The sequence below is a fragment of the Telmatherina bonti genome (assembly GCF_933228915.1).
Source record: "Telmatherina bonti genome assembly, chromosome: 16".
In the NCBI taxonomy this organism is placed as follows: Eukaryota; Metazoa; Chordata; class Actinopteri; order Atheriniformes; family Telmatherinidae; genus Telmatherina; species Telmatherina bonti.
The window spans coordinates 9536732-9553545 of NC_136614.1; the positions used below are offsets into that span (position 1 = coordinate 9536732).

The following is a 16814-nucleotide window of genomic DNA, read 5'->3' on the forward strand; positions in this document are numbered from 1 at the left end:
AGCTGTAATCAGACTCAACCAGCCTCACCTGGGCCTGGCTCCTCAGTTGCCTGGATAACCAGGTGATTAGCTCAGCTGCTGCAGAGCCCAAGCTTTCCCTCCACAGAGACAGCGACACATCCAGGTGCGTGTCTGTGGTTCAGCATGAACACGGCTGTCTTTGTTATTGGGTGAGTTTGACAGAACAGGTAGAACGTGTCTCACCTGAGCAGGTAGAACCTCCTCATCATTTCCCTGACTTTTTCCCAGGCTGGTCTGGAGCTACTGTGGGTCCACAGAAGGAAAAGCAGGAAGACAAGTGGAGGGTAAACTGGTTTCCTTTACTGGGTCTTCCCAGGAGGTTCCCGGCTGACCTTTTGACCTGCAGGTGATCCTCCGGGGTAACTTGTCTCTGCAGGTTTCGTTCAGTATGAGTGTCGGGACCGTTACCTGTGGATCCATGTGGCCTCCGCACAGACTCCTCGCTTTGAGGCTGTAGGTCAGTTTCTTCTACTTCTCCTCTGAAATCAAACCTCTGGGGTGTTGAGCATCTCACCTTCTGAAGTATCCACTTGCAGATGGAGACGAGGTCCACGCCGTCAGCGAGCAGCTCGCCTCGCGTTGCGGTTACACCATCAGCTCCCTCAACAAAGACGGCGTCGCCACCTTCAGGGCTTCATACTACTCCTGCTTCACCCACAACCACGTAACCTCACCCACCAGGTCGCTCTCTTGATCCAGGACTCCCAGCTCCACTCTGGTGCCGACATGTTTTGTTTTTTTTCCAGAATGACGAGACGTTCACCTTCAGCTTCAACGTGATGGTGATTGACGGTGGCGGCAGGTGGTCCAGCAGGTCCGTTTCCACAGTGTGTTCTGGTCTCAGCTGGACCCACAGAGAGCTCACCTGTGAGGAGAACTACATGGAGGTCAGACCACAGTTCACCTGCAGGCTGCAGCGACCTGAACTGGTTTGAGATTTGCTGTTTTTCGCAGGTGAACGTGAACAGAGAGTCCAGGTGCGGAGGTCAGAGAGGGGAGGGGAAGCAGGTGTGGCACGAGGCCATCGTTCAGGTAAACCTCAGATGCTGTCCAGCCAGGTTTGGTCCTGGTCTCCCAGTGTTGCTCTTCCTATAACGTTTCCATGGTAACCTCTAGATGAGCATCAGAATAAGCACAACAACAAGACTGTAGCCTTGTGACGTGCTTGGTGGCTCAGGTTGCCCCTGTTCGCACGTAGAATTCAACCCAGAAGGCTTAGTCGTCGTTCCAATATCACCAGTTTATTGCATCCCAGTAGATCAGGGGTGTGAAACTCCAGTCCTCGAGGGCCGGTTTTTGTTTTGATTTGAATCAAATGCATCCAGCAGCTTCTTGTTAACCTGTTAAGTTTTGGTTAGGTGTGTTGGAGCATGGAGACCACAAAAACCTTCAGGATACCGGCCCTCGAGGACCGGAGTTCGACACCTGACATAGATGAATGTCAGGAACATAGATTGACATAGATGAATGTCAGGAACATAGATTGACATAGATGAATGTCAAACTTGTCCAAATTCTGCAGCTTTGTACATAAACAGTGTTCATGCACTCCTCCACAGCGGTCAAAACCTGCCAGACATTCCCACTGAGCTACAGCACCATCTAGTGGTCAAACGACGCACATTTAGCTCATATAATTTAACCTTTTCATGAGACGGCATGTACAACATGAGACACGCACAAAAGATCTTTGCACGTCCTGGGAAGCAGCAATGCTAACATGAAGCTTAGCGTGTTGGGGAGAAAACCTGCTAAGACCCTACCAGGCATCCAAACCAAACATGGTTCAAACTTCAAGCGATTGGTGTCGTATGACAGCAGAGACTCTGATTACTAAGACGTCTGTCTCATCACTGTGGGACAAACTCTGGGAGCTAGGAGCTAGCAGCCAGGACCTTGGGCTTCACTTCTTTATGGATCCTTGTTCTGTTTCTAAGGTGAATGTAGGGTCTAACCCTGGATTCTCCTGACTGACCATTAATGGTGTCCATCAGCCAATGGCGGCTTGAGATATTCACCTGTGTAACTCCTATTAATCACCTGGTCAGACTGACCTTTTTAGCTTCTACTGTAGCGCAGTTCCTCTTCAGAGTGTCCTTGACTCACTCCTATATGACCCGATCAGCTGTTTTTAATGAAGTTTTATTGTAGGAGGACATACATTTACATTTTCTGTGTTCCAGGTGACCGTAATGATACAGTAACGCGTACCTTTATTGTAACATGTCTGCTGTAATCTTGCATGTCTCAGCTTTCCGTAGACCAACAATAAACATCAAGCTTTTGAAGTTTTGACAATTTACTTTTAGGTTTGCTTTGGACAGGAAGCAGAAAAAAGGACTTGTCAAGAGTAAATATGTAGTTTCTTATTGACGTAACGGACTCTGAGCCATAGTCTGCTTCTGTTCAGGCTCATAAGAAAGCCACACTAGCCTGGCAGCTGATGTTCCTGAAGAGTGACGGACAGGTGTCCTCCATGTCCATCCCTGAAGCTCAGAGGTTGGGCTACAGTCTGACTGCCACCGCCACGAGGGTGGTGCTTCGATCTCCATACAACCAGCCTCAAGCTGAGGTCAAGATGGTGGGTAACCATGACGCCAGCCAAACAGTGGTCTTTGTCAGTCTTTACAGTGGTTTCTATGTTTTGGTAGGTGGATGGTGTCCCTGTTGAGACCATACAGGTGTCTTTGTTCTTCAAGCAGAAGTTAGTGGTGGTGATGATGGACATGTCCATGGCCTGTACAATCAGTAAGTTTTCCACACTGAGACCTTTTACCAGAGATCGTCTGGAGGTGAACTCAGGTTGGGTTTGTTGGCTCAGATTCAGGCTCTTATGATGGTGGCTGGCTGCTGTGGGACATTCCCCGGGTTTTACCACCTCTGGTTGGGGAGGGAGCAAAATTTGACAGTCGAAGCTTCCGCCTGGGGCTGGACGGGGTGCTGATGGATGAACCGACTGCTGCTTCCAGAGGACTCAGTCTGGTTCAACAGGGAGCGCTGGTGCAGATTGGAGTTCCTTTTGGTGCAGAAGGTGGCTCCAGGAAGGTGAAGTTGGAGCAATGAGGCTTGACCAATGCGATACTTCTGCTCTAATCATGATGAATGCCAATAGATGATGTGACGGTTTTATCTTTGCAGAGCATGGTGGTGAACAATGTGTACAAGGAGATGTACATGATCGTCATACTGTACGAACACGTCTTCTCTCTGGTCTACGAGGACGGCAGCCACCTCGACACCAAACTCAGAATGATGAAAGTGCTTGACACACCGCTGATTTGCCGCCAACCCTTTGTCCTCAACCGTAAGCTTCCCAGACCAGAAAGGACCTGTTGAGTCAAAGGGTCCCTATGATGAGTATTCCCATCTGGAAAGCTGTCCTTAATCTAACCATCAGATGCTTCAGTCACACATCACGTCTGTTTCCTTCTGCAGAGACTATCAGCGATAACGAGAGGTTTCACGTCTACCTGGGAAATATTCCCGCTGATGTTGTCTTGGAGGAAGTCTGGATCAATGGGAAGCAGCTACTGATGGAGACGCTGAAACAAGGCCTCAGCATCACTCCGATTGTCCATGAAAATGGTAGTCGGGCCTACGATCTGCAGCTCCCCTTCAGTGACACTGCTGTGCACTGGATGGTGAGGATGTTAAAATGGTCAGGTTCTGGGTCAGCCCACCTGAACATGGTCTGTTTTCAGTCCCAGAACTTTAAATGAATCTTAACATTTTATCTCCAACAGAACGTGGGTGGAGGTGTACTACGGTACTACATAGATACCAACTTCACTTTAACAATCACGCCCCAGAGACAGTCCTACTACCATCACACAATCATCACAGCACAAGTATTGAATGCATGTAAGTATAGTTCTTCTGATCTGGACCAGACTGTGAAACCTTCTGAGCCATGATGTTTCCCCTGAAGTTCCTCCAGAGATTACAGCACAGTGTTTGGATGGAGGCATTTCCTTCAGTGTGGTCAGACCGTCTCAGAACCTCTGGGAAGTCGGCATTGATCAGGAACCTTTGACTTCCCAGCTGGTTGCCGAAAGAGGGTACCAGCTTCACACCGACAACCAAAGAACCATCCTGGAAGTCCCTATTTTCACTGTTGGGTACACGTATGAAGTAAGAAAACACTTCCTTACACAGTCTTGTTTAGTTGATGCATTACATAACTTTCTCACCTTTAAAGCTGGGGTAGGTAATGTTGGGGAGCTAGCAGGATGTGAAAGTGGTGCCCTGTCTTGGCTCCTCCCCCTCTGGTTTTGCTCCTTGTGTGATCCAAGCCTTTTTTCTTACCTCCACCAAGAGGGTTATGTTTTTATCGGCGTTTATCTGTTTGGGTTCGAGATAACTCGGTTATGGACGGATTTTAATTAAATTTTCAGAAGTTGTTGGAAATGTGGAAAGAAAGTGATTTCATTTTGGTGGTGATCTGGATCACTGATTGGATCCAGGAATTTTTTAAAGGCCTTGGCGAAGGATTGCGCTCTGTGCTTTTCTAGTTCGCAGATTTTTCAACAATTTTCTCTTTCTCTGCTGTTTAGCGGGCGGAGGGAAATCGAGCCGGGTCGGGAAATCCTTCCTGCATTTTCTCGGCCATGTTTGCCTTCTGAGTTTCTTCACTACTTTCTTCTTATTTTCATCCTAACATGCTGTTTATATGCAGGGTGTGGCTATCAGGTATGCGCTGCTGGAGGGGGGACTAGGGGAACTGGGAGAAGAAGCTTACAAAATATAAGAAATCAACAACAAAAATTTGGCCTGAACATTTGGATTGGTCAGTTTTTACAGGTTTACAGTAAACTTAGTGGTCTAACTATATTTCTTCATGATTACAAAATGTATAGACTATCAGGATGAGGAACCACTTCACCCAGAGTAAAAAATGCCTGAGCAAGATTACCTTCCCCAGCTTTAAAGCTTTGGTCCAACTCTGATTTCTGACATCTGTCGCTGCTCGGTGGCTTCTTGAGGCAAAGAACCAGTTTTCTCACAACTTTCTACTGATGGTGAATTTTACTCGATGCCCTGTTGCATGTTAGCAAATGGATATTGACATGCTAGCTCTCTTAAAAGCACTCTGTGGCAGATTAAGCATAGAAATGTCTGAACATTTTCAGAAAGATGGGGGGGAAATAAGCAACAAGTCAATACATGAGAAGTCTTTTACTTGCTGGCGAGACTTTGTAGTACAAGTAGCTTTCAAGATGGACACCAAGCTAACAAGTTGGGCGATGTCACTGAGAGTCTGCAGTGCTTCTTCAGTGAGCGTCTTTATGGAGCTTAAAATGACATCGAGCATCGGAACATTGACTTTTGTTTATATTTTCCAGGAAATCAACTTGTCAAACTTCTATGCAACATTTAAGCTGCTTTTAAGAGACTCTAAAACTCTGGAAGTCCAGGCGTCCACCTCCAAACGTTGCCTCTTCAGTACTCAGGACATGATAGGTAACTAGCTTCCACTGCTAACTGGTAAAACTGGGTTAGACATGTGATCTGTCACCCAGTACAACTCTGACTGCGCTGATGTTGGTTTTGTGGTGTCAGTTTGTTCTGGAGACGGGATAATGACGGTGGTGACGACTCCAACCGTCACCTGGCCCATGGTGAAGCCAGAAAGAACAAGTCTACTGGACCGTAACTGTAGACCTAAACAGACGGACGGATCCAGAGTCCTGTTTGAGTTTAAGCTGGACTCTTGTGGGACGAGGGCTATGGTAAAACTGACTCCCATGTTCAGGATGTTTTGTATGAACCCAGAGAGACTCTAAAGGTTCTGTAACTGTGCCATGTCAACAGGCTGGGGACTGGTACATGGTTTATGAGAACGAGATCCTCCACGACAGACTGCTGATTGCAGACGGACCAAACTTCATCTCCAGGGAATCTCAGTTCAAGTAAGGAAACCTGGACCGTTTGACAATCTGAACAAACGCCTTCACACTAATGTCTGGTTCTCACAGGGTGACTGTGAGGTGCTTCTATCCTCTCGGTGCGATCAACAGAGTATCTGTGGACCGGAGGTTCGTCTCAGCTCCTGGACTCGGTTCAATCAATATCTTTGAGAGCCAGAAAGGTACGTTTTTAATGACGATCCTCTGGTTTCTGGAACAAATGCTGATTTGTTTCTCTTTTGAACAGATTCAACAAAACACTGTCCAGATCAGGTTTCTGAGAATACCCCAACCAAACACCACCCAAACCCAGCTGCTGGAGGAACAGGGCATCAAGCCAAACCAGGCCACAGTCAAATCATACTTCCAGGAGGAAGCGAAGACCTGTTTCCACCCCAAACCCTTCCAAACCAGGACCGTTCTTCTGAAACTGCAGCCCAGCAGATTCCTGAGTAGGTTCAATTTCCTCATGTTGCAGTAGAATGAGCAGAAGATGGCCGTCTCTAACTATCCAAGTTTTTCAGGCTTCCTGGTAGCAGAATGCAGTGGGTGCATCTCAACACACCAAACCAGAACACTGTAGGGGGCAGCAGTGGACCACCAGAGGAATACCCGCCCTATGGCAGGATTCCTGATCCTCCAGCTGGTAAACAATCGGGCAACTACCAGGAGCCAATGGAAGGTCTCTGGTACTCTGGCCCAACACGGGAACAGCCTGTTTCTGGTCAAAGCAGAATAGTTCAACAGAATCAAGCTCTGCAGAAGATCAACCCCTTCCTCAACATGCCAGATTTGAGCCAGCCACAGGAGCCCAAGCCAGTTTCTGGCTTCTACGAGTCATTAGGTGGTGGCGGGAAATTGTCCAGCGAGGCAGACCAGCTTCAAAGTCTGTACAAACCACCTGAAACCCTCCTGCTTCACCTTCAACCTCCTCGTGCCAAACAAACCCCATCCCAAACCACAGTCCCAGACTGGTCTGACCTTCTGCACAACTCTCTGAACAAACCAACCAGCGATCTCCAAAGCCAGGACAGAAACTGGCCACCAGAAAGAAGGAATGTCCAGGCCAAAGTGAAAAATATCCGAATCAAACCTGCCAGCAAATTAGTCTCTGCTGGCCAGCATCTCAACCAGAAACCTGTCGTCAAACAAGCAACTGCCCAGAGCTCCCAGTATGCCACTGATCTGACTTCTGCCAGCAGTACCGGGACCCACTGGACTGCCAGTTGGAATCCTGAGCGTAGAGGTTCAACAACAACTGGGAAAACTGTTCCAGATGTTCCCTCTCTGGCACAAGACCAAGGTGTTTACAGACTCAACGTCAAACCGGGTCAACCCACAATGAACAAGCTGCCCCTGACCCGGGTGGAGCCACTGCAGAAGCCAGTCCAACTACTGGCTGAGGCAGGAAGTGGAAAAAAGGAATCTGTTTCTTCCCAGGGAGATACCAGCCCAGCAACAGGTAGTACGTAGTCATTAACTCATGCTTCTGGTTGGTTCTTTTTCTATAAGCTGTTTTTCACCATCAGGAGTGTCTCGTATCAGAGTCAAACCAGTCAGTCTCTCGGTAAAACACCAGGCTGAAAACCAGTCCAGAGTCTTGCAACATCCAGAATTGGTCTCCAAAGCAGAAGCCACAAGGTTGACGTACCCCAGCACAGCAACGACCAGGAAGCAGAACCCCACAGACAAAAGCACTGGCTTTCCTCCACAAGCGGTCCCTGATGGTTCAGACAGAAAAGTCCTACGGAAGCCAAATTGCCGTGAGTCCAGTCAACATGGAGGCAGCGTTAACAAAGGCATTGTCAGAGGTACCGACACACCTGGCACACAAACCGGACCCTCATACATTAAAGTCTGGTCCAGAAACGACACCAGACTCTTGTTTGCTCTTCTAGATTCTGTCAGTGATGCTGACCTGGTCTCAGTCAGGTGGCCCGGGTGTATCACCCTGATGGTCTGAGCTGATTGGGAAGATTTTCTTTTAATGGTAATTTACAAAAACTTTGGAAGATATTCAGCAGAAACCTGGTTTTCCTTGGCAAACCTGACCGCTAGACAAACCCAAACAATGCTGGACAGTAAAACTACGTGGAAGCTGAACCAGGATCAGGCTTTAGGGTTTTTCAGGTCCCAGTTTGAGATTCTTGGCACCATTTGACTTGGCAGGTATCGCCATGGCAACTGATGCTGCAAACATCGCCTGTTCAGGAGCAGGTTTAGGTGTGAGTTTAGAGACGAACTTAGGTGAAAGTGCTTTCTCCTGACCAATCAGATCTCAGGGAAAAAAGACATGGAGCCGGATGACATAACAGTTTCAAAGTTTTCCACTTTATCAGATTTCTTTCAGAACTTCTTGTTTTAGCTGGTCTCTCTATGCAAAATGTGTACTTCCTGTCAGTGCGCACAGATCCCGTCTAGATCACTGTTGCTCAAATGGGGGTACACGTACCCCTGGGGGTACTTCAAGGCATTCCAGGGGGTACAATAACTTTTAGAAAACATATCTTTGTTTCTTTTAAAACATCCTTAAATCAAATATTAAATTTCAAAAAACGCAAGTGTACATTGACATACTGAATTTGCATTTAGATTTACACCATATCTTTCCTCCAAAAATCCCATATTCTGATGTGAATTGATTGAACCCCAACCATCAGTCACTGTCAATACAAATAATGAAGTCCTGGTTGAAGCGTAGTAGAGATGTGCACGCTTAAAGTTTAATAAACTGAACACAACTGGCAAAGTTCATGTTTTTTCTGAACTAAAAACACTTTGCAGTGGTTAGGGGGTACTTGGCTGAAAAAATGTTTTACAAGGGGTACTGTGTTGCTTAAAGGTTGAGAACCGCTGCTCTAGATGTTTTGTCCAAGTGTGAAGCGTTTGAAGACTTTCTAAAAACAAGCAGTCACTGAACCACAGGGATCTTTAATTGTTTACATATCTCGGGTTATACATTTAGTCTGAACCAGTGCTTTAAGTGGGCAGCGGTACACAGTACCAGTACTTTAAAATTCTATACTTTTGCATACCGGAACTATTTTTCTTTTACAGCGTATGGTGCATACCAAGACTTTTACCGGCTTTCTTCAGCAATCAGTATACCCTCCTACAACTTCACCACATATTACAGCTTATATTTGTTGATTTTAATAAAAAAAAATAAAGGTCACCTAAAAAATGTATTAAGACCAGTTTAGACACGCTTGCTGTGGCCCACAACGTCACGCCATACGTCACGTTGTTCACTCGCTTCTGTGTTTACATTGAATTGGACGTGCTTTGGATAAGAGGAAAGGTGGAGGAAAAAAAAAAACTATGGTGGCTGTAATGTTACAAAATGGAGCAGAGCTGAGTGATCACAGTAGTACTAAAGTCACTTACTACACTAGACAATGAAGGTCAGATGCTGCAAACTAAGTGTATGACTGGTCAGTGTTTTGAGTTTTTAAAGATTTTCTAGATTAAAGATAAGATAATATTGCTAAGTGTTATGGACCAGGCCTAATGCTGTGAATAACATATTTCACAGAGAAGTGTAATAGTAATACACTGTGAAATTAGTGTGGGAATAAGCTAAATAAGTCTAAATGTAGAACTTTTGTTTTTAACCCTTTCATGTAGAGTGGACCTGTAGTGGACACCTATTTACAAGCTTTTTTTCTTACATATGTATGAATTAGGACGGTATTTTTGTAAATAAACCTTTTTTTTTTCTTTTTTTTTTTTTTTTTACAAAAAATGTGAAAAATGTTGCCTTTTTATTCATGAATGAAAAGGGTTAATGACCTTATAGTTTCTGTATTTACTTTTCAGTGTTATTTTTAATGTCCAGCAATGAGGCTTGAAGTTCATAAGTGTCTCCACGGCACTTTGAATTTGGCAAATATGGATTTAATTTAGAACTTTTTTTTTTTTGTCATTTCTGTGCTATAAAACTATTAATTTATAGATCTACTTGTAAAGTACCAGCCATGTTTTTGTCCCATATTTGCATGACAAACTGGCAGCAAGTCATTAAGGGAGTACCACCACTTATTTTGTTCCACTTAAAGCTCTGGTCTGAACAGCATGTTGTGCAGTAAACAGATTTTTCTCTGAACTGAATCAACAGGCACCATGTTAATTTAAACTGTTAATTTTAAACTAATAATATTCTGTCCTTGCAGGAAACCCGATCAGCTGAAGTCTGCAAGCTCAGATTCAATAAAGCTTCTTAAAACAAACCCGTTTCTGCTCCTGCATGTTTGCCTTGTGAACAGAAACCACTTTAAACCTGCAGGAGATTGATTCTGATCACTTTAATTCTGACACACAAACCGTCTGACCCAGTTCTCAGGAAACCCATTTCCACGCTTTCCCATCCAGAACCTTCTGGTTCTGAAATGTTTCTCACCATCAGCAGAGACGAACTGTCCCACTGCAGACGACACGCCCCCACTTCCCTCCACAAACTGGACTTCAGAGACGATGATGTTGTCCTCCAGAACCGAACCGCAGCCGGTGCACACGGCACTGCCTCGCGCCTGGTCCACATCGATGTCGGAACCCCCGCAGGTCCTGCATGTTCGGGAGCTCATGGTGTCAAAGTTCAGCACACCTGGGGATGAGGGATCAGATCGGTTGTCATGGAAACGAATCGGAACCAACTCCAACAGAACCCCAAAACCCAGGTTCTGGCGAACCCTAAAAAGCAGCTGAACTTACCGTCAGCTGGAAAACCGACAACGGAACCAGTCCGGACCGGAAGTTAGAACCTCGGAGAAGCCACCCGAACCCTGGGCTTCATATTTGTATCCAGTCCGCAGGTAGAACCGAACCGTTCATAGATTTATAAAAAAAAAAATCTGGTTTGTTTTTCCTCTGGTGGCGCGCGGTTACGACGTAGCAACGGCGCACGCGTCTAAACATAGACATGTATACACAGATGCCTCATTGAGCGCCGGAGAGTGCGCCGCCGCCATATGGGATGGGTCTCCGCTTTCTAGTTTTGCTCATAAACTGTGGCTTTGCTGCAGAGTCAACGTAGTTTCCGCACATAACTTTTTTTTTTGTGGAGAAACGCGCGCGTGTGTGTATGTATAAAAAAAAAACCCCACTTTTCTACATAATTGGTTGATAATGCTAACAGTGAATAATCTACTAAATGCAAATGATCCATTTTACTCCAATGAGGTGTTTGAGAGAGGGATAGAGAAGCTCAGTGTATCAGGAAATGTCCCTCAGCAGTCTAAACCTATAGCAGCATAACTAAGGGACGCTAACCATCCGTAACTATAGGACTTATCAAAATATTTTAACATAAAAGTGCATTGTTTTACAGTGATCTGCATAGTATATACCCTTTTGTAACAAACCAAACTGAGAAAAATCAGGTAAAAATTCGTGGAGTTAATGTTGCGGTTGGGCCTGCACCTTATAAATAAATTCATTGGAGACGCATGGAGACCCATCCAAGATGGCGGTGCGATGAGACGCAGCTCGTATAGGCGATGCGGCGTCTCTGTATAATGTCTATGGCGGCTCAAATGGCGCCACAACAGGAGCGTAAAGGTTAAACGTTTGAGTGGGGATGAAAGAAAAGAACATTTTATTTAGTTATTAAATGTTTTATCTTTACATCAGTAAGTATGATGTGACGAACCGGACCGTTCCAAGAGAACTAAGATCTCTGTCACGCCCACGTCCCCCTCCCGAACCTGTTGAATGGTTCCACCCGATGCTTGTTGATGACGTATCGTTTCAGAGCGGGTACTTCGTGTGAAACAACCGAACTGTCACCAGTTCTTCACCAGTTCTCCACCAGTATCAATATCTCTTCTAGATCCAACTCGGCTTACATTAGGTAAAATATATTTTTCTGCGTATAAAGGCTGCAATTCCAACGTTATATCCTTGCTTTAGGCTGATCTAGTCTCTACTTTTTCTGTTATTTTCTACTAGAATAAACTGGACCAAAACATGGACTGGGAGAAATTCTGGTCCCTACTCCAGAAGTTTTAACAGAGTGAAAGAAGTCTCATTGAAGTTACTCTACAGATTTTATCCCACAAATGTACGTATACATAGGTTTGATGTGAAATGCTCTGTTTGTGGTCTACATCCTGAGACAGTTTCACATTTGTTTTGGTCCTGTTAGTTCACATTTAATCTCTGGAAAGAAGTTAATTAATTTATTATTGCTAATATTCCCCCGATTTCTCATTGTACTACAAATTTGTTATACTTGTTTGTTTTTTTAGACCCAGTATGATTAATAATGATGGACTTTTTCTTGTAAATCAAATTTTATTTGTGACCAAACATCACATTCATAAATGCAAGTTTACAAGAAAAACTCCAGTGTTTTTGGTGCTAAAGACTGAACTGGAGCAGTTTGTCTGAACTATTATTCCAATGCAAAACAGTAAGGCCGTTAAACAGTCAATATTTACTCTAAGTTTAACGTATTTGTTTGAATAAACATATGAAAAATAATGAATAGTAACAAAAGTATAACAATAATATGAATAATCTTTTGGTTTTTGTGTAATGTTTTTATTTTTATTTTATTTTTCTGTATCGTTATTTTTTTATGTTTTCTCATTCTCTCTGTTTGCTGTTCTCACTTGTTCTTGTGGATTTATATTTGTATTTATTACTCTCAATAAAGCTTTGTGGAAAAAAATAAACAAAAAACTGCCAAACTGAGCCGGAACTGGCAGGTGTCACGTGCTCACTGGAGATGATCTGGGATCAGTTGGAGCTCAACTCGACAATCAAAGCCGCGGTGAAGAGGGGTAAGAGATGTTGCATTAGATCCCACTAAAATATAACAGGTTTCCACGTTGCTATGGTAACGCCCACGTTGCTATGGTAACGCCCTTCCTTTCATCCACTAGCCCAGCTTAAGTCTGTCCAGGAGGTGGTTTGTACGTCTGGTCCGGAGCTCCAGAGATTCACCGGTCTGAGCCGCTCTGATGTCCAGCAGCTGCTCTCCGCCGCCGCCACCGCCTGCAGGAGACGTCCACCAATCACAGGTGAGATGATCCACTGACGTCACAGCGTGAGGTCATCGCATCTGCTGACGTCGTGCTTTGTTCTCTCAGCCCTGCAGCTGCAGCAGGTCGAAGATCCGAAGTGGCGGACTGATCTCAGGCTCAGCTCTGGGTGTCCGGTTCTGGATCAGCTGCTGAGAGGAGGTCTGCCTGCAGGGGGCGTGACCGAGCTGTCCGGGGAGAGTGGGGCCGGGAAGACCCAACTGGGCCTGCAGTTCTGCCTGGCGGTCCAGTACCCGGCTGTGCATGGAGGCCTGGACGCAGGTCAGTGAAGGCAGCATCCGGTCTGTGGATGTGGTGTCAGTGAAGGCATCACAACTCAGGACTGGTCCTTGAACATCTCATTGCCTTGTTCAGGTCCGTAAATGCAGCATCACTCACATCAGGTTTGTGAACGCAGCTTAACCAAACTCAGGCCAGTGATTAACCTCTTAAAGGTCAGTGAATGCAACATGGATTAGGTACCTAAATGCAGCTTCACTCAGATCTGGTCCTTAAATGCAACATCATTCAGGTGAGTGATAATACTGAGAGCAGCATCACGAAGGTCAGTGAACGCAGCACCAGTCAGCCAGTAAAAATAGTGTTGGCTCATTGAAGGCAACGTTCGTTTTTTCATATGAACGTTTAGAGGGGGTGAACCTCCCTTCTTCCAGGAGCGCTGTATATTTGTCCTGATGTCAGTGAACGCAGCATACCTGTGTAAACATGGAGGTGACTGGGTGAACCTTTCTTCCAGGAGCGCTGTATATTTGTCCTGATGTCAGTGAACGCAGCATACCTGTGTAAACATGGAGGTGACTGGGTGACCCTCTCTTCCAGGAGCGCTGTATATTTGTCCTGATGTCAGTGAACGCAGCATACCTGTGTAAACATGGAGGTGACTGGGTGAACCTCTCTTCCAGGAGCGCTGTATATTTGTCCTGATGTCAGTGAACGCAGCATACCTGTGTAAACATGGAGGTGACTGGGTGAACCTCTCTTCCAGGAGCGCTGTATATTTGTCCTGATGTCAGTGAACGCAGCATACCTGTGTAAACATGGAGGTGACTGGGTGACCCTCTCTTCCAGGAGCGCTGTATATTTGTCCTGATGTCAGTGAACGCAGCATACCTGTGTAAACATGGAAGTGACTGGGTGAACCTCTCTTCCAGGAGCGCTGTATATTTGTCCTGATGTCAGTGAACGCAGCATACCTGTGTAAACATGGAGGTGACTGGGTGAACCTCTCTTCCAGGAGCGCTGTATATTTGTACCGAGGACTCGTTTCCCGTCCGGCGCCTGCAGCAGCTGGTCTCTGAACAGTCTGTCCTTCGTTCTGACGTCCCTCCGTCTCTGATCGGCGGCGTCCACTTCACTGACCGCATCATCGTGGAGCACGCCGCCGACCTGGTGAGTTTAACTTGCTGAGCTGAGCTCAGGTCGCACACACAGACTGACTTCATCGATTCGTCTCCAGAACTCGCTGCAGGTGTGTCTGTCCCGCCGCGCCCCCCTCCTGTTGGCCCAGGGTCTGGTCCGGCTCGTGGTTCTGGACTCGTTGGCGGCTCTGTTCAGGTGTGAGTTCCAGGCAGATGATTGGTTGGAGCGGAACAAACAGCTGCTCACGTTTTCCTCCCTCCTGCGTCACCTGAGCCAGGAGTTCAACGTCCCTGTCCTCTGCATTAACCAGGTGAGACACCTGTCCTCTGAGACGCTTCCGGTCACATGACGGATGGATCACCTGATCGTGAATCTGATGCTTGTTTCAGGTCACGGATGTTTTCAACCAATCGGATGACAGTTTGGGGTAAGCGTGTTTCCTCCTGGTCACATGACTTTATTTTTATTCATGATGACTAACACGTCTCTCCGTCTCAGTCCTTCGTCCTCCGCTGTGTCCCCGGCTCTGGGTCTGACCTGGGCCAATCAGATCCTGGTTCGGCTGATGCTGCGGCGTCTCCAACGGACGGTTTCCCGCGGCGACCAGAGCAGCACCCTGCGCAGGTTGGAGGTGGTGTTTGCTCCTCACCTGGCCCGCGGCGGCCGAGACGTTGCCGTCTGGAAGGAGGGGGTCCGAGGAGTCCCGGACCCGGATTGACTGCAGGGTCTCTGGAAAATGGGAAAACGGTGACTGAGTCTGATGATGTCATAGGTTTTATGTAAATTCAGGATATTGTTCAGCTGTCTGTGGTTTTATGACCCGTTATGTCACACTTCCTGCAAATTGTAGTTTTTCTGACGTCAACCTCTTTTTCTGCGACAGGAAGTGGATTTTTCTTCACAATAAAAGCACAGAAGGATCCCATTAAGTCAAGTTGAAAGAAAAAACGAAATTTATTTTTCTTTCTCTGGGATGAATACAGACAGATGTTCTGAATATTCGATGACATGGAGAAACTTTAGCTGTTTGTTTCTTGTTGACTGACTTTCTCTGTATTTCATCACTGAATTAAATTTACTAAATAAATTGATCTATTTTGAGTAAAACTAAATTATTTAAAACAGTTAAGATTCGTTTCCGGTGAGTGTTGGACTCCGCCAAGGCTGCCCTTTATCACAGATGCTGTTCATAACTTATATGAACAGCATTTCTAGGCGCAGCCGAGGTGTTGAGGGGATCCGACTTGGTGGCCTCAGGATTGGGTCCCTGCTTTTTGCAGATGACGTGGTCCTGTTGGCTTCATCTGGTCATGATCTCCAGCTCTCGCTTGAGCGATTCGCAGCCGAGTGTGAAGCGGCTGGGATGAGAATCAGCACCTCCAAATCTGAGACCATGGTCCTCAGCCGGAATAGGGTGGATTGTCCTCTCCGGGTTGGGAGTCAGGTTCTTTGTCAAGTGGAGGAGTTTAAATATCTCGGGGTTTTGTTCACGACTGAGGGAAGGATGGAGCGCGAGATCGACAGACGTATCGGTGCGGCGTCTGCAGTAATGTGGACTCTGCGCTGGTCTGTCGTGGTGAAGAAGGAGCTGAGCCAGAAGGCGAAGCTCTCGATTTACCAGTCGATCTACATTCCTACCCTCACCTATGGTCATGAGCTGTGGGTCGTGACCGAAAGAACGAGATCTCGTATACAGGCGGCTGAAATGAGTTTCCTCCGCAGGGTGGCCGGGCTCACCCTTAGAGATAGGGTGAGGAGCTCGGTCATCGGGGAGGGGCTCAGAGTAGAGCCGCTGCTCCTCCGCATCGAGAGGAACCAGTTGAGGTGGCTCGGGCATCTGGTCAGGATGCCTCCTGGACCTCCCTGGTGAGGCGTTCCAGGCACGTCCCTCTGGGAGGAGACCCCGGGGAAGACCCAGGACACGCTGGAGGGATTATATCTCTCGGCTGGCCTGGGAACGCCTCGGGATCCCCCCCCACTGAGTTGGCAAATGTGGCTGGGGAGAGGGAAGTCTGGGCTTCCCTGCTTAGGCTGCTGCCCCCGCGACCCGACCCCGGATAAGCGGCTGAAGATGGATGGATGGATGGTTAAGATGAACATTAAACTTGAGGTATTTTATTTTATAAAAATCTGGGATGAAAAGTCTCGGGAGGAGAACAAGGTTTCAGGAAATGTCTTTTTTTGAGACAAATTTGTCTGAATTGTTTGACTTAAAACGTCTTTTCTCGTCCCCTGTCTCCTTCCTTTCTGTCTCTATACGTGTATGTCTTTCATTTGTTGTCTTTCTGTCCCTTGTTGTCTTCATCCTTGTCATTTTGTTCCTGTCCTCGTCTCCTTGAGGAATGAGCCGATGGAGGATCTTTGACATAAAATGTTCACTTCCTGTGAATGATTTTGTGTTGTCACAGTGACGTCACATCAAACAGGGTCCAGGACAGTTCGGTTTGTTTCTACACTGAACGTCATCGTTATGACGTCATATTAA

General features: G+C 46.4%; 3 protein-coding genes across 4 annotated transcripts in view; 2 read left to right on the plus strand and 1 right to left on the minus strand.

Moving 5' to 3' along the window:
• brf1b (BRF1 general transcription factor IIIB subunit b) overlaps positions 1–10724 on the minus strand; it is a 28409-nt gene extending 17685 nt beyond the window's left edge. For both annotated transcript variants that reach the window (XM_079255522.1, XM_079255521.1), the window contains exons 1-2: positions 10638–10724; positions 10327–10530 (exon numbers count right to left, since the gene is read on the minus strand). In XM_079255522.1, the coding sequence (XP_079111648.1) occupies positions 10327–10510 (184 nt within the window). In that variant the 5' untranslated portion in view covers positions 10511–10530; positions 10638–10724. The remainder of the gene's footprint in view (positions 1–10326; positions 10531–10637) is intronic.
• Positions 145–10116, plus strand: zpax4 (zona pellucida protein AX 4; the record flags this gene model as incomplete). The annotated part of the gene is made up of 21 exons (XM_079255667.1): positions 145–170; positions 250–305; positions 398–478; positions 558–685; positions 768–908; positions 976–1053; positions 2432–2602; positions 2673–2769; positions 2843–3066; positions 3160–3325; positions 3457–3662; positions 3765–3882; positions 3950–4152; positions 5364–5481; positions 5581–5750; positions 5833–5930; positions 5997–6109; positions 6175–6379; positions 6452–7389; positions 7457–7738; positions 10100–10116. The coding sequence occupies 21 exons, from the start codon at positions 145–147 to the stop codon at positions 10114–10116; spliced, it is 3636 nt and encodes a 1211-aa protein (XP_079111793.1).
• A 226-nt stretch (positions 10725–10950) lies between the features above and the next one.
• On the plus strand, positions 10951–15181 carry xrcc3 (X-ray repair complementing defective repair in Chinese hamster cells 3). Its single transcript, XM_079255560.1, has 9 exons — positions 10951–11775; positions 11874–11985; positions 12583–12709; positions 12812–12949; positions 13019–13231; positions 14205–14359; positions 14427–14639; positions 14719–14756; positions 14828–15181. Exons 3-9 carry the CDS (start codon positions 12655–12657, stop codon positions 15045–15047), a joined length of 1032 nt encoding a protein of 343 aa, XP_079111686.1. The 5' UTR covers positions 10951–11775; positions 11874–11985; positions 12583–12654; the 3' UTR covers positions 15048–15181.
• Positions 15182–16814: the final 1633 nt, after the last annotated feature.

What these genes read in the sequence shown, in the direction of transcription:
- xrcc3 (XM_079255560.1), top strand. Translation starts at nt 12,655, where the DNA reads ATGATCTGGGATCAGTTGGAGCTCAACTCGACAATCAAAGCCGCGGTG. An exon ending in TGGAGCACGCCGCCGACCTG is followed by an intron (nt 14,360 to 14,426) that starts GTGAGTTTAACT and finishes ATTCGTCTCCAG; the next exon opens with AACTCGCTGCAGGTGTGTCT. An exon ending in CTGTCCTCTGCATTAACCAG is followed by an intron (nt 14,640 to 14,718) that starts GTGAGACACCTG and finishes TGCTTGTTTCAG; the next exon opens with GTCACGGATGTTTTCAACCA.